The sequence below is a fragment of the Apodemus sylvaticus genome, chromosome 7, assembly GCF_947179515.1.
Source record: "Apodemus sylvaticus chromosome 7, mApoSyl1.1, whole genome shotgun sequence".
NCBI classification, from domain to species: domain Eukaryota; kingdom Metazoa; phylum Chordata; class Mammalia; order Rodentia; family Muridae; genus Apodemus; species Apodemus sylvaticus.
This window is the reverse complement of record NC_067478.1, coordinates 129,225,766-129,240,052: the sequence shown is the minus strand read 5'-3', so window position 1 is coordinate 129,240,052 and position 14,287 is coordinate 129,225,766. Positions and strand designations below refer to the sequence as shown.

The window sequence follows — 14,287 nt, the reverse complement described above, 5'->3', positions numbered from 1 at the left end:
CCAACTTGAAGCTCCACACTGTTCTCTGGGTGAGGTTCAGTGATCTGGGAGTAAAAGACTGGGCCCACATACACACTCTGATGAATCACTGATGTCTTACACAGTCACCCATCTGTGAACTCAGTCACAAGGCCAGGGTTGGTTGCTAAGTTGTTTTTAATGATGACTTTGCCAGTGAGCTCATGTCTTATAATTTCCTGGAACTTAAGGCTTGTCTCCTTGTGGCAGTGGTTTATATATGACCTCCTTCAATGCTTTTTACGTCCTGGACCCTTGACAGGATGTTTGATATTACCTGCTACTTCCCTGTCTGAAGATTCTTCTTGTACAGTTCCACTCAACAGTTTAGCACACAAGGGCAGCTCTCCTTCAGGAAGGAAGTGAGTCTGTGAGCCGGTAGTGCCAATCACCAGCACATTTTTCTTTAGGTCAATGGAACACTGGTGCCTCCTGAGCATATCAAGCCCTAGAAGGATATCCATGGGCTGCTCTTCAAGTATAGAGAAAGAACACTGTAAGAAATCACCTTCAATCTGAATCTGAGCCAGATGAACACGGCCCATAATCCTTTGTGTGCCTACTCCCTTAGCAACCCCAGCCCACCTTCGATCCACTAGTCTCATGATATTACATCTCTCAGCACAAGCCTGGCTCATGATAGTCATCTGGGCACCGGAGTCAACAAAAGCCTTTAAAGGATGCCCATTCACTTTGCAGTTAATATAGAGCATAGCGACTTGTCCAAAACTCTCCGGAGCCTCTTCCATAGCTATGTTCATATTTTCTTCAATATTCTGCTGTCGGATTTCTTCTTCTATTCTAGCCTGCGTTTCCTGATCGAATGGGTCAGCAGAGTAAAGACGGAACATCTCTTGCTCTCTTAAGGCCCTTTCTCTCTGCTGCTCCATCAGGACCTGGGAAAATGTCTCGAGGTTTCCACTAAGCAGAGCTTCAGCCAAAGCAGGATTCCGTTCCTTCAACAGGGACAGATCATGGGGGTTGGAAAGCAGCATGCTTCGAATCAGGGCAGGGCTGTCGAGATCCTGAGCAAAGGCCATATTCTCTCCAGAGGCCAATCCGTGTGCTTGCTGTGTTGATGGCATACGTTGATGGTGGTGATGATGGTGTTGATGCTGATGCGGATGTCGAGAACTTGAAGTTCCAGGCACTGCCGACCCAGACCCAGTGAAATCTGATCGAGGATGGTTTGGGGTCCTTCCTGGAGTTCGAGGTCCCACAGTATCCTTCTGAAGTAGCACAACCATATCACCATCTTTGAGTCCATAAGAGCCCAGAGAACAGTGGTCATCTGTGAGGAGCTGTTCCATGTAGACGATCTGGGCCTCCTCAGCAGGCACACCAGACTCAAGCTCACAGAGGACTCTGAAGTTTGAGAGCTCAAAGTCAGGGTTGACCTGGAGGGAAAAGGTTACCTCGGTGAGGTCCCTACGCACACAGTACACAGTGATCAGCATGGTATATGCTCAGGGAGGCCACGTTGGCAGCAAACATCTGGTAGATCACAGGCGGACTGGTGCTGATGTGGGTGGATGCTTGGCCTGCCCCCTCACACCTTGGTGTGAAACTCATTCGACTCTCAGAAAGGCAAGCCAGTGGCCAGAGTGGGGGCTGCCTCCTAACTCCAGTGCCAGCTGATGCCCCATGGAGCCTTAAAGTAGCAAGTTCATATGTGTACGTGCTGCTTGGAACTTAGAATGTCTGTTTCCATGGAAATAGTTGCTCAAAGCCAGTGGATTCCAAGGTTGGCTCTTCAAAACCTACTTAGTACAGACTGTGAAGAACATCCCATTTTTCTTCTAGCCGTGTTAATGTCCAGTCTGTTCACTGTGTGCCTGTATTCTACATACTTTTGCTTATCCCTGGAAAGTGAGGCTGTGACTTTGACATTTCAAGGGCCATGCTGCTTCCTTAGTAGGACACATAGGTCCCTGTCATTAAAGATAGACAAGTAAATCAGTTTGGGTGGGGTTGATTGTTCAGCATTGACAATAAATAGCACAGAGGCTGTAGCAAGCAAAATATAGAAGGAGGAAATTCTTCAGAGCAAGAAGAGGTTAGCCATTTCAGACAAAGTGAAAGGCAGGGGAGAAAAAGAAAGAATAGGAAGTGGGGGTAGGGAGGAGGTGGAAAGGAATAAAAAATCTTGAGACATAGGGTGATTGCTGTTGTTTTCATTGACATGTAGAGGGGTCTGTAGCATAGGAATATGAGCAGCCAAAGAGGATCTCAGGAAGCTGTGAGCGAGATATTGGTGAGCCTGGAAAACACAAGACTGAGTAATAAGGAAGAGAGGTGTTCTCAATTGGAGGGACACCGCTCGATGTGGGTCATGTTGAAGAGAAAGTTTAAGTAGAAAGACAGTCTCTAAAACACCCCAAGTAGACTGGGTGAGAAGAGGCTGTGACCTTCATCAGATGGCTTCTGAGTAAAGCAGTTCAATGTCTATTCTATCATAAAGTACATGATAACCCATAAGCTAAATACATCTCTCTCTGACCCTCGCGCACAGTTAACCCCACCACCCAAACAAATACCTACCTCAGTAGAAAATCTGAAGGCAAGGATGACTGGGTAGAACTCTTGTCATTTTTCTCTAGACTTCTTAAAGTGCTCTGTGCTATAAAGGGGTCACAAGTCCTTTGGCCCTCCTTCACGAGTGTCTACCTTCTCTACTATGCTGCACCTGGACCTTATCCTGTATTTAGGAACTTTCAGCTTTACCCCATCCTGTAGATGCTCTTACATCAACCTAAGGAATACTCTTTCATTTCTATTCCTCTTGTATTTGTCTCAGATGAATGACTGTGTATCACTTCATGCTTTAATTATCTCAGTGTGGCCATACTCTATTTAATTATATTATGAATGTTGACTGATTGATTGTATAATGGGAAGCATTAGTTGAGTTCTGGGAATACAGTCATAAATGATGTGAAATCCATGCTGTGCTCTTGCAGGAACTCAGAATCTAAAATGGGACACATGCATAACTGCAGATGTTAAGGATGAAGAAGAAACCATAGTGAAATAAATTCTGAACAGCCTGGAAGGAGAACAGACATGGGAAATGATGAAGTCTGTGGAGTAGGAAAAGCTTCCTGAAGGAGACAGTTTACCAGACAGTGGAGAAAAAAACAGGAGGAAGAGGGTGACCTGATTTACAGGACTTTTTAATATCGAGGAATATACAAAATTTTAGGGGAAAAACATAACAGATTTTTCTGCTAAAATATTAATTATTTAGAGCAACTTTTACCTCTTACAGAGATTTGAGACATTTCAATGTAACCATTCAATGTTACTTTGATCATTGATGTTGGATGTGTATGTGCATGCATATGTATTCATATATGCAGGGGTTCACAGGAACCTGGTAGCTGAAGTTTGCAGTTGGGTTTCTTAGTAATGCTTCTCCTTACATATTGAGGATCTATTCCTGGGAGCTAAGCGTCCACACTCAGCTGCTCTGGTTATCCTAGAATCCCTAGGCTTTACCTCTAGGTGCAGGGGTCACAGGCTGGCAACCAAACCTGTCGGGCAGTTTTAGGGGATGCCAGGAACTGAACTCCTGGCCTCACAGCTGTGTTCTGAGTGCTTTACCCACATGACATTTCCTCAGATCATTTGATTTCCTCAGTGTATATTAAACCCTATTAAATTATAGAGATACTTTTAGGGTTTTGTTGTTTGATTTTTTTGTAGGATAAATGGTATTTTTGTGTTACTGCTCTTTTATTTCAGTTTTGGTGAAGCAAAAGTTGAAGGTTCACATTGAAAGAAACTAAGAACTTCTCTAGTGTTACCATTGCCCAGATACCAAACAGAAATCAGTTTTATGGGAGCAGTTGTGTTACCTTGACGTAATTATTCAATTTTTCTGTCATGTTTGCTCTGAAGTACGCTTTACTGTTTACCTTTGACCCAGAAGGTAGCAATGAGCCTCAAGGTCTGGCCAATTAATTCTTATCACCCTAACTCACATAGCACTGCAGACTTGACAGGAATCATCTGGCTCCACCACCCACACTGCTCCTATTCCTTTCTCATAAAACACCTGGAATCTCCAAAGATAAACACAGTCTCTCCAGGCTGTGTAGTATTCCTGGTTTGTATATCGATTAATTCACTGACTTTACTCAGCAATATTGGTGATTCAAATACTATATGTATAGTTTTCTTAACCCAAATTTTAATTAAAAGCATCATCTGATCATGTAATAAACATGGAGATTATAAACACTCCCAAACATCAAATGTGCCATGACTCCCTCTCTATAGAAATATAGATTGATGGTTTGTGAGTTAAGCAGGTGTACTCATGTAGGTAACCTGAGATTGTTGCTTTTTCTCCAGGAATACTTTAAATATTTCCTAAATATATTTTCTTTGCAAGTGTGGTATAAAAACATAATTGAATCTTTGAAATGTGAGAATTCTATAGAGTCTTGTGGTTATCTCCCAGAAAATCAATTCTCATTGTACAGACTAAATGCTCAGAAAAATGGAAGAGAGAACACTGACTTCATAGATTTAAAAAGAAAAACAAAGTGTTTTGTTTTGTTTGTTTTGTTTCATCTTGTTTTCTGGAACAAACCATGGTAATAGCTTCTACAATTCACTTATTTTTAAGACTTAATGCAGTGGTTCTCAGTCTTCCTAAAGCTGGTATCCTTTAATTCAGTACCCCATGTTGTGGTTACCCTTAACCATAAACTTATTTTCCTTGCTACTCCATAACTGCAATTGTGCTATTGCTGTGAATCATAATGTACGTATCTGATATATAGGATATCTGATATGTGACCACTGTGAAAGGGACTTTTAATACCCACAAAGGAATCATGAAATCATGACCCACTAATTTGAGAACCAACTTAATGCAACAATAAAAACCTTAAATAATTGATGGTCCCATAATCAGTTGATGTTTAAGGCAGCACAGTTGCTTTGCAAAGCAAAAAATGTGGGGTTTATTACTGTGGAGACATAGAGTGTCTGATTAAATTTCATGTTTCACATACATAATAATCAAAGCCTGTTGAGTACTTATATTCTCTGACTTTGTTTAGAGACCTTTCTTTAAAATCTGCCTGATGGCTCAAGATGTTGATCAGAGGCAAAACAGTTGCCTAGCTCCAGGAGGCTCTGTGTTTCTTCCCTCAGATCCCTAAGACCATATGAAGCTGGATCTGGTAGCAATTGTCTGGAATCCCAGGAATGTCAAAACAAGCTGGGAGGCAGAAACAAAAGAATCCCTGGAGATTTGTGGCTAACTCGCCTGGCCTGTACTCTGAGGCAAACAGCATGAGACCCTATCTCAAAGAATGTGGAGAGCAAGAACATCAAGGACTAGAAGTGGTCCTTAGGAATGACACACACACATTCACAAAGAAATATATCATACATATATGGATAGTACAGAGAGAGAGAGAGAGAGAGAGAGAGAGAGAGAGAGAGAGAGAGAGAGAGGAAGAGAGAGAGGGACAAAGGGAGGGGGAGAGGGAGAGAGACAGGCAGACAGACAGGCAGGCAGACAGGCAGACAGGCAGACATGGAGGGAGTAATCAAGACTGAATAGGCAGTTAAATCATCACTTGAAAGTTTCAATGCAATTTACAAAAAACGTGTGGTTGCTAATGCAGCACCCCTGGATTAAGAACTGAGTTTTCTGCTGTTCTTCCATCTGCTTTACAGTAATACACAAGCTTAGACAAAGTGTCAGTAAGAGAAAGATGAGATCTCAAAATCAGAACACTCATTACAACTTCATTGCGCTTTTACTTTAGGAAAGTTTAGCTTTGTTACGTTGAAACTATTCCTGAGTTATTTCCAGTAATACATGCTTTTATATCAGCTCCCTTGACTTGCTCAACCTGAAATTCTGAAAAAAAATTCCTATCGTGTCTCTTGTTCATGATACATGTCAAAAATATTACTAAACAACAAAATGAACACAGGCCTGCCTGCACAATGGAGAACAGTCCACTTGACAAAAATGTCAGTAAAACCTTTCACCTGAAACCACACTAAGCTGGGAAGCTATTTTAATTTGTTGTCTATTCTAATTATCACTATTTCTGGGCTTTGTCTTACCCTTTCCTCCAATATTCTAGCAAATAAATGGAAGGCAAAACAATTCATTGAAAGCCCTTTGACTCAGTCCTGTAAAGTGTCCAAAAATGTACAGACACAATGAGTTGGTGGATGCTCTGAATATAAAAAGCATTTGTTTTCCACAATTAGAGATGGTCTTAGAAACATGTCATTAGTTCCTCAACATACATATTTTATAACCACTTTTCATGACTGTGAAGTGAGCTGGGGATATGAGGGCAGGCCGAAAAATAGGAGTCAGTATCCTCCTCCAAGCAAGTTGCCTATTAATGAGGATAAAATTCCATTATTGCCCAATTGTGTTATAAAATAAAAAGTAATGATAGATGTATAAATAAGTGGTGGTTAATAAGCAGGTAAATGTATTTGTGTGTCACAGCAGTAAAGTGGAGAAATTTTTGGAACTGTCTAGAATTCTTACTAGAACTGACACTGCAGTGGGTCTGTAAGGAGCTCACACACTTGGGTTCTGGACACTGCAGTGGGTCTGTAAGGACCTCACACACTTGGGCTCTAGACACTGCAGTGGGTCTGTAAGGACCTCACACACTTGGACTCTAGACACTGCAGTGGGTCTGTAAGGACCTCATACACTTGGGTTCTAGACAGAGTGCTTGCCTGGGGCATCACAGTGCTTTCTTGACCTTTGTTTAGTTTTGTTTTGTGTCATGTAAATTGTTCTGCCCATGTTTTCCTGTGATTGGTTTGATAATTAATGCATTAAGATGGTAGAAATTGGCATATAGGAAGGATAGTCTAACTTTCTCAGAAAACAGCCCATCCACACCCTAGTTTCACCACAGATGACTAGCACAATAGAAGGCTTTGCTTCTATTTGATAGTTAAAGTTGTCATGACTTTAACATGCTCAAAGATCCTGGACAATCTCTGAATGGCTCATTCTCTCCATTCAGCCAATGGACAGCAGCGAAGATTCCTTCAGACTTTGGCTTTGTGCTGCCCACCCATCTCTGCCTCTTCTTTTCTCTAGTAAGTAGGGGTGTTTTAATAGGAAATAGGTAAAGGTTTCATTGGGTATTTATCCCAAAGTCTTTATAGATGGTCTACATAAGAATATATATATAAATTGCTGAATATCATATTACATTTTGAAGAGTATTATAATGATGTGACAGACTGACCAATAATATCAAAGAAAACTTTCTGAAAGTAGCTACATTTGAATTACTCACAGGCCTTCACCTCAGATACCTAACCTTTCAGTACAGAGCAAAAGCATACAGTCTTCCTAATCATCAACTGATCAGAACATGTCAAAAGTCACTTTGTAGCAAGTTCCTTCATTTGTGGTGATGGCCACAAAGGCTAGGCCTTTGTAGAATAGTTTTCTATATTAAAAAATTCCAAATAATGAAGCTATTCTACCAATTTCATGAATGAGATGGAGAACTTCTGCAACTGTCTCATACAGAAAATCATCCCCATAGTGGTGTTTATGTGGCCTTACTATTCTCAGCAGTACTCAACTTGAGCTAATGAATTGCTGTGGTAATTAGTATGGCTGAAGCCCACCTTTCTGCAGAATTTCCTATTATTCTAAACATGAAAATGAGAAACAATGGCTGGTAAATAAAAGCTTCAATTTTTAAGACAGTAAAGAAAAGATAGAAGAACAATTCCTGTCTGTTTTTCCCCAAGACACTAAGTTTAGCAACCTGGATAGGGGAGAGGGTTGAAAGTACTGGTATAGAGGCAGGCATCTGGGATTTCTTATTAGAATGGCTAGAGAGCATTTGGGCCTCAGTGGGCTGTGACTGCTCTGAGGGATGGGGACAAGAGCTTCTTCAACAATCCTCTTTTCTATTAGTATTGACAACTCACTAATATTCTATTTGCCATGTCTCCTAACATGTGTCTAACTACTGGTGTATTCTTGTGTATTCAATATCAGGAAAATATCCCCATGTTGTTTCTCAGAGTATCTTCTAGGAGTACTAGAACTAAGTAGAATTTGTACCCTGGCATTAAAAACTTAGAACCCAATTTGTGATATTGAGAATAAAGAAGATAACATTGATTTTATTTTTTCATTAGAAACTAGATGAAATGAAACAAACTGTCTCACACAAACCAAGCAAAACTGTTACTGAGTTCTTTACTTTTCTAAATAAAAAAAAATTAAAAAATTCTAAAAAATTTTAAAAAAGAGCTCAAAACACTGTTAACTTTAAATAAAGGGCAAAAGCTCTGGCTTTTTTGTTTGTTTGTTTGTTTCAACACATTCTTTTAAATTAGTTATTTTATTTGTTTACATATCTAATGTTATCCCCTTTCCCAGTTTCCCCTCTGCAAACCCTCTATCCCAACCTCCTACCCTGCTTCTATGAAGGTGCTCCCCACCCACCCACACACCCACCCACTCCTGCCACACTTCCCTAACATTTCTCTACATTGGGTCATCAAGCCTTCACAGGACCAAGGGCCTTCCCTCCAATTAATGCCAGATATGGCCCCTTCAGATCTTTCAGTTCTTCTCCTAACTCCTCCATTGGGGTCCCTGCTCAGTCCAGTAGAAGGTCTTGACAGGTTCTTTCTCCCCTTTGTCAGGTATTTCATCCCTAGGTCATCCCTAGGTTCCTTGCTTTCTTGGCATCTGGGACTTTTTGGTTGCTACCCCCAGTTTCTCATCCCCCATTGCTACACACCTTTAGAGATTCAATTTCCTGACCTTCTCTACCATCTCCTCAACTCAACAAAACTGCAAATCTGAATGAAATGAATTATTTTCTAGACAGATACCAGGTACTAAAGTTAAATCTGGATAAGATAAACCATCTAAATAATCCGATAACCCTTAAAGAAATAGAAGCAGTCATTAAAAGTCTTCCAATCAAAACAAGCTCAGAACCAAAGAAGTTTAGTGCAGAATTCTGTCAGACCTTCAAAGAAGACCTAATACCAATTCTCTTAAAACTATTCCACAAAATACAAACAGATGTAACACTACTCAATTCATTCTATGAAAACGTAATTATGCTGATACCAAAACCACACAAAGACCCAGCAAAGAAAGAGACCTTCAGACCAATTTCCCTTTTGAATATTGATGTAAAAATATTCAATAAAATTATCGCGAACCAAATTCAAGTACACATCAAAATGATCATTCACCATAATGAAGTAGGCTTCATCCCGGGGATGCAGGGATGGTTCAATATATGGAAATCCATTAATGTAATCTACTATATAAACAAACTCAAAGACAAAAAAAATAACCATTTCCTTATATGCTTAAAAAGCATTTGACAAAATTCAACATCCCTTCATGTTAAAAGTCTTGGAAAGAACAGGAATTCAAGGCATATCCCTAAATATAGTGAAAGCAATATACAGCAAACCAGTAACCAACATCAAACTAAATGGAGAGAAACTTGAAGCAATCCCACTAAAATCAGTGACTAGACAAGACTGGCCTCTCTCTCTCCCTATCTATTCAAGATAGTACCTGAAGTTCTAGCTACAGCAGTTAGACAACAAAAGAAGGTCAAAGGGATACAAATTGGAAAAGAAGAAGTCAAAATATCACTATTTGCACTTGATATGATAATATATTTAAGTACCCCCCCAAAAAAAACCACCAGAGAACTTCTGAACCTGATAAACAACTTCAGAAAGTGGCTGGATATAAAATTAATTCAAAGAAATCACTATTCTTCCTTCCTTTATAAAAATGATAAACAGGTTGAGAAAGAAATTAGGGAAATGGCACCCTTCACAATAGTCACAAATAATAGAAAACATCTTAATGTGACTCTAACAAAACAAGCAAAATATCTATATGACAAGAACTTCAAGTATCTGAAGAAAGAAATAAATGAAGATCTCTGAAGATGGAAACATTCCCCCGTACTCATGGATTGGCCATCTTGCCAAAATCTATAGATTCAGTGCAATCCCCATCAAAAATTTAACCCAACTCTTCATAGAGTTATAAAGAGCAATTCTCAAATTCATTTGGAATAACAAAAAACCCAGGACAGTGAAAACTATTCTCAAAAATAAAAGAACATCTGGGGGAATCACCATCCCTGACCTCAAGCTGTACTACAGAACAATAGTGGTAAAAACTGCATGGTATTAGTACAGAGATAGGCAGATAGATTAATGGAATAAAATTGAAGACCTAGAAATGAAATCATACACATCCGGTCACTTCTTTTTTGACAAAGGAGCTAAAACCATCCAGTGGAAAAAAAGAACATTTTCAATAAACTGTGCTGGTTCAACTGGAGGTCAGTATGTAGAAGAATGTAAATTGACCCATTCATATATCCCTGTACAAAGCTCAAATCCATGTGGATCAAGAGCCTCCACATAAAACCAGATACACTAAATCTAATAAAAGAGAATGTGGGGGAAAGCCTTGAACACATGGGTACTGGGCAAAATTTCCTGAACAGAGCAGCAATGTCTAATGCTCTACGATTAAGAATTAACAAATAGGACCTCATAAAATTGCAATTGGTGCTGTCAGTAGGGAAAAAAAAAGGCAACCTACAGATTGGGAAAAGATCTTTATGAATTCTAAAGGCTCCATTTTATTTTGAATAATAAATGCAGTGTTCTTTATGTAGAATGTAGAGCTGCAGTGGACCTGTGTGTAAGAGATACTGGACACAATGTTCCAAGGATAGTCACAAATCACTACTTATGAATTACATGAAATATACAGACATTTCATTGATTTCAATGACATCCAAAAGTAAAGCCCTGTTATGGTTGAGATACCTGATATGAAAGTTATATTCTGTGGCCTTTCTATATAGAAAGTTGAAAGCAAGACCATCAGCACTTGAATTTGCAGCAAGCCAGCCAAAAATAATGATAAAAATCAAAGAAAAAATGAAATTGAATTCATAGCAATGGCTTTGTAGCAAATGTCTTCACAGTTGCTACAAAGCAACAGTTGCTATGTAGCCTCTACCCTCCATGTTAGCATTATAGGGAAGATCAGTTTTTTGTTTTGTTTTGTTTTGTTTTGTTTTGTAGAGGAATATTCTTACCTAATACAAGTAACAATATACTAGACAGAGATGTCTTACTGGGGAAGTAAGATGTTTCATGCATTTAAAACAGGTTCATGGTTTACCACAAAATCTTTAATATCTGTTCTTTGAAAATATTGACTTGATCTAGATCTAGTAGTAGTCTATAAAATGCAAACATTAAAAATATCTCATATAAAATGAAGGCATGTTACTCTGTTCCATGAAATAATATTCTGTACCAACTGTAGTTATGAAGAATCATTCTCTGTGCACCCTGGCAGAAACACTAGAGTCAGAGCAGAAGAATAAATCAATGCATGGAAAGTTTTTGAATCAGAAAAGTTGATCCCAAGTTCTTTGGTGCCTCCATACTTATCTGCTTATCCATGGACACTGTAGTAACTTCTACCAGGGCTTTGCTATCCTGTTACATGAAACAGTAATGATAGTGGCAATCTCTTTTCCAGATTGTTTGAGTATGGACTCTTTGGAATAGTCAGCAGATAACAGTCAGAAGATACAAAAAACACTGTTCCAGATTGGAGTTCAGAAGGTGCCATGGCAGAGACAGAACTGAGGAGGGACACAGTTCCGCCTGCCTTAGCCTCCCCAGAGCTGCTGAGAGCCTCCAGTCAGATTCCATGGGCCATCAGTGGTCAGGTGATGTGTCCAGGTCTCCCAGTAAAGAGGGAAAGGGGGAAAACAAAAGACTTTGCTTCCCTCTCCAGTGGTTAGAGGTTGACTTGTTCATAAGCAAGGCATTATCAGGAAGTGGGAATGCTCTGACTTTGTGATGTTTATGCTTTTGGAGTAGCACAGTTTCTGCTCCAGGGCATCTCCCAAATTACACATGTGCATTCCTGCACAGTTGACTTCTTCCCTTTTCTAGAAGCTTTGTGTCTTGTTTGTTTTCCTTGGGAGCTTTCCAGCGGAAGCATTATGGAAGCATTATTCTGAACTCGGTCCTCTCAAAATGGTCTATGACATTTTCTTGTTTGCAAGGGACATGTGCTAACTTGACAGAGCAGGTAGAGTCACATATTTTATCCATTGTGTTGATTTTTCCTAAACTATTTCTTTGAGAGGCTCAAGTAATTTTTGGAACAAAGCAATGGATTTACACTGCACATCATCAAGCAAGGAAAATTTTGCTTAGTTTGGGGCTTCAGCAGGGTGTCTAGCTTGGTACCTTGGGTTGGCTCTGGATTGGCTACCTCAGAGTTGAAAGTGCCTCCACAGTGGGTCTGAGAATTTTGCATATTCATTGAGTAATTCTCATACACATTCAAAGGCATCAGGAAGTTGTTTTTAATCTTTGCTAACACACCAAGTCCGATTAGAGCTGCCCATATCTGTACAGGTAACCACTAGAGTGTGGAAAATCCACCAGTCACCCCATGTTCAAAATGAATGATTTTTTTCTTCCTCAGAAGCTAGCAACTGCCAGAGGCCCCGCCATAAGGAATGGGGGCTCAGAGCAAAATCCCAGAAATGTGTAACTTTCTTTGTATTTTAAAGAATGATAATGTTCATATCATTTTCTTGATTTGCCAAGAAGCCCTCCAGGTATCGATTCAGAGGATTGTACTGCAGCTGAAATCACTTAGTATACTGTGTTAAGATGACAGTGTCACTGGGTAAGAACACGATCCATACTCTACACACGGCAGCTTAAAATCAGGTCGTCTGTGGACACTGAACAGATTTGACACTTATGTGTGCAAATGGGTAATTTGTATGCACAATTTTGACAGGGGTCTAAGTATCTGCCTGATTGTTTTGACAATATTAGCAAATATTAGGAAGACACTGACTTCAGCAGCAGTTATTTTCATGCAGTTTGAATGTCAACCCACTGTTGTTCTTTGCAGAAAAATTCATATTCTCTGAAATATTTTATATTTTGTGCTACACTTGCAATGTCAAGGGAAGTATGATAACTGGTAAATTAGAATGTTTCCATTTTCTTCCTATCATATCATGTTGAAATATTCTGGAAGCATTTGACCTATTTGATGTTTCTCCTCTAGTGAAAGAGAGGAAAACTTCATTTTCACATTAATGCCAAATTGCATTTTATAAGAGATCTTCTGGAGCCGCATAAGGAAACCCTGTCCCTGATCGGGTGATTTCTGACCACAGGAGGCTAATCAATGTCATATGTATGGCACAGATTACATATGTGATATATAATGTTGAAGTCTATGGGAGCAAATAAAAGCAAGAATTCTTTGAAGAAATATTTACCATCAAATTACTTATTTCTTTCAAAGTTTTTTTTTTTTTTACTATTTTCTTAATTGTGCTGGGTTTCTACTTTAAAACATGGCTAATTTAAACATAATTTGACTTTTATACAAACAAAAATTGCTAATTGTTCCTAAGAGAAGTCCAATGGTCTATGTAAGGTACAATGGTCTTTCTGTCAGCCTGTGGAAGTTTCTGCCACAAACTCCATGTGGAAGTTTGTGACTAAAATAATATTTCCTTCTTAGAAATGCTGAGTCCTAGGTTTCCATGCCATGTTTACTTAAACCTTATAGCTCCATAATATGTTTCATGAAAAAGAATTTCTTAACACAAAATTGTCTGTATGTGATATTGGGCCCAGACACTCAGAGAAATGTTATCAGAATGGATTAATTTCCTGCTTTTATAAACTAGATTAAGACCTCTCGCTAGTGTTCTCAATGTACTTTTCCACTAGTGCTCAAAACCAACAAATCTAAGATGCCTCCCGATAGGTGTGTTTGAAAATGGTTCTGTGTATCTCTCTTTGGTAAAGGGCTAAACGGGGAAAAGTTTTAATTACAAAAAGAAGACACTGAAGCTCTGAGATCAAAAACTGCAGGGAATGAGCAGGAGCCATGCTGCTCAGAGATTTGAGGCAGGGACCACAGACACGATGGCAGTGCTCTTACTTACAAGACATTTGGGTTACTTAATTATACCTTTTCCAGAAAGACATTTGAGGTCATATCTGCATCAGAATTTTAATTATATACAAAGCTTTAAAAAGTGGAGCATTCCACTCTGGGGAGCCTACATAATGTTGAAATGTCTGTAACTATTTTATTATATTAGTTGCTACAGAATTTGGCTATGGCTGCTAACCCAAAGGTTTATGTATATATGTTCTATTT

At 39.2% G+C, this 14,287-nt stretch overlaps 2 protein-coding genes across 3 annotated transcripts in view; one reads left to right on the top strand and one right to left on the bottom strand.

The window, feature by feature from the left end:
• The window catches only part of Pdgfd (platelet derived growth factor D), a 251,213-nt gene that overhangs the window by 112,178 nt on the left and 124,748 nt on the right, over window positions 1–14,287 (top strand). The gene's annotated exons all lie outside the window — the stretch shown is intronic.
• Window positions 249–1,475, bottom strand: Ddi1 (DNA damage inducible 1 homolog 1). The gene has a single exon (XM_052189169.1). It carries the CDS (start codon window positions 1,473–1,475, stop codon window positions 249–251), a length of 1,227 nt encoding a protein of 408 aa, XP_052045129.1.

What these genes read in the sequence shown, in the direction of transcription:
- Ddi1 (XM_052189169.1), bottom strand. Translation starts at nt 1,475, where the DNA reads ATGCTGATCACTGTGTACTGTGTGCGTAGGGACCTCACCGAGGTAACC.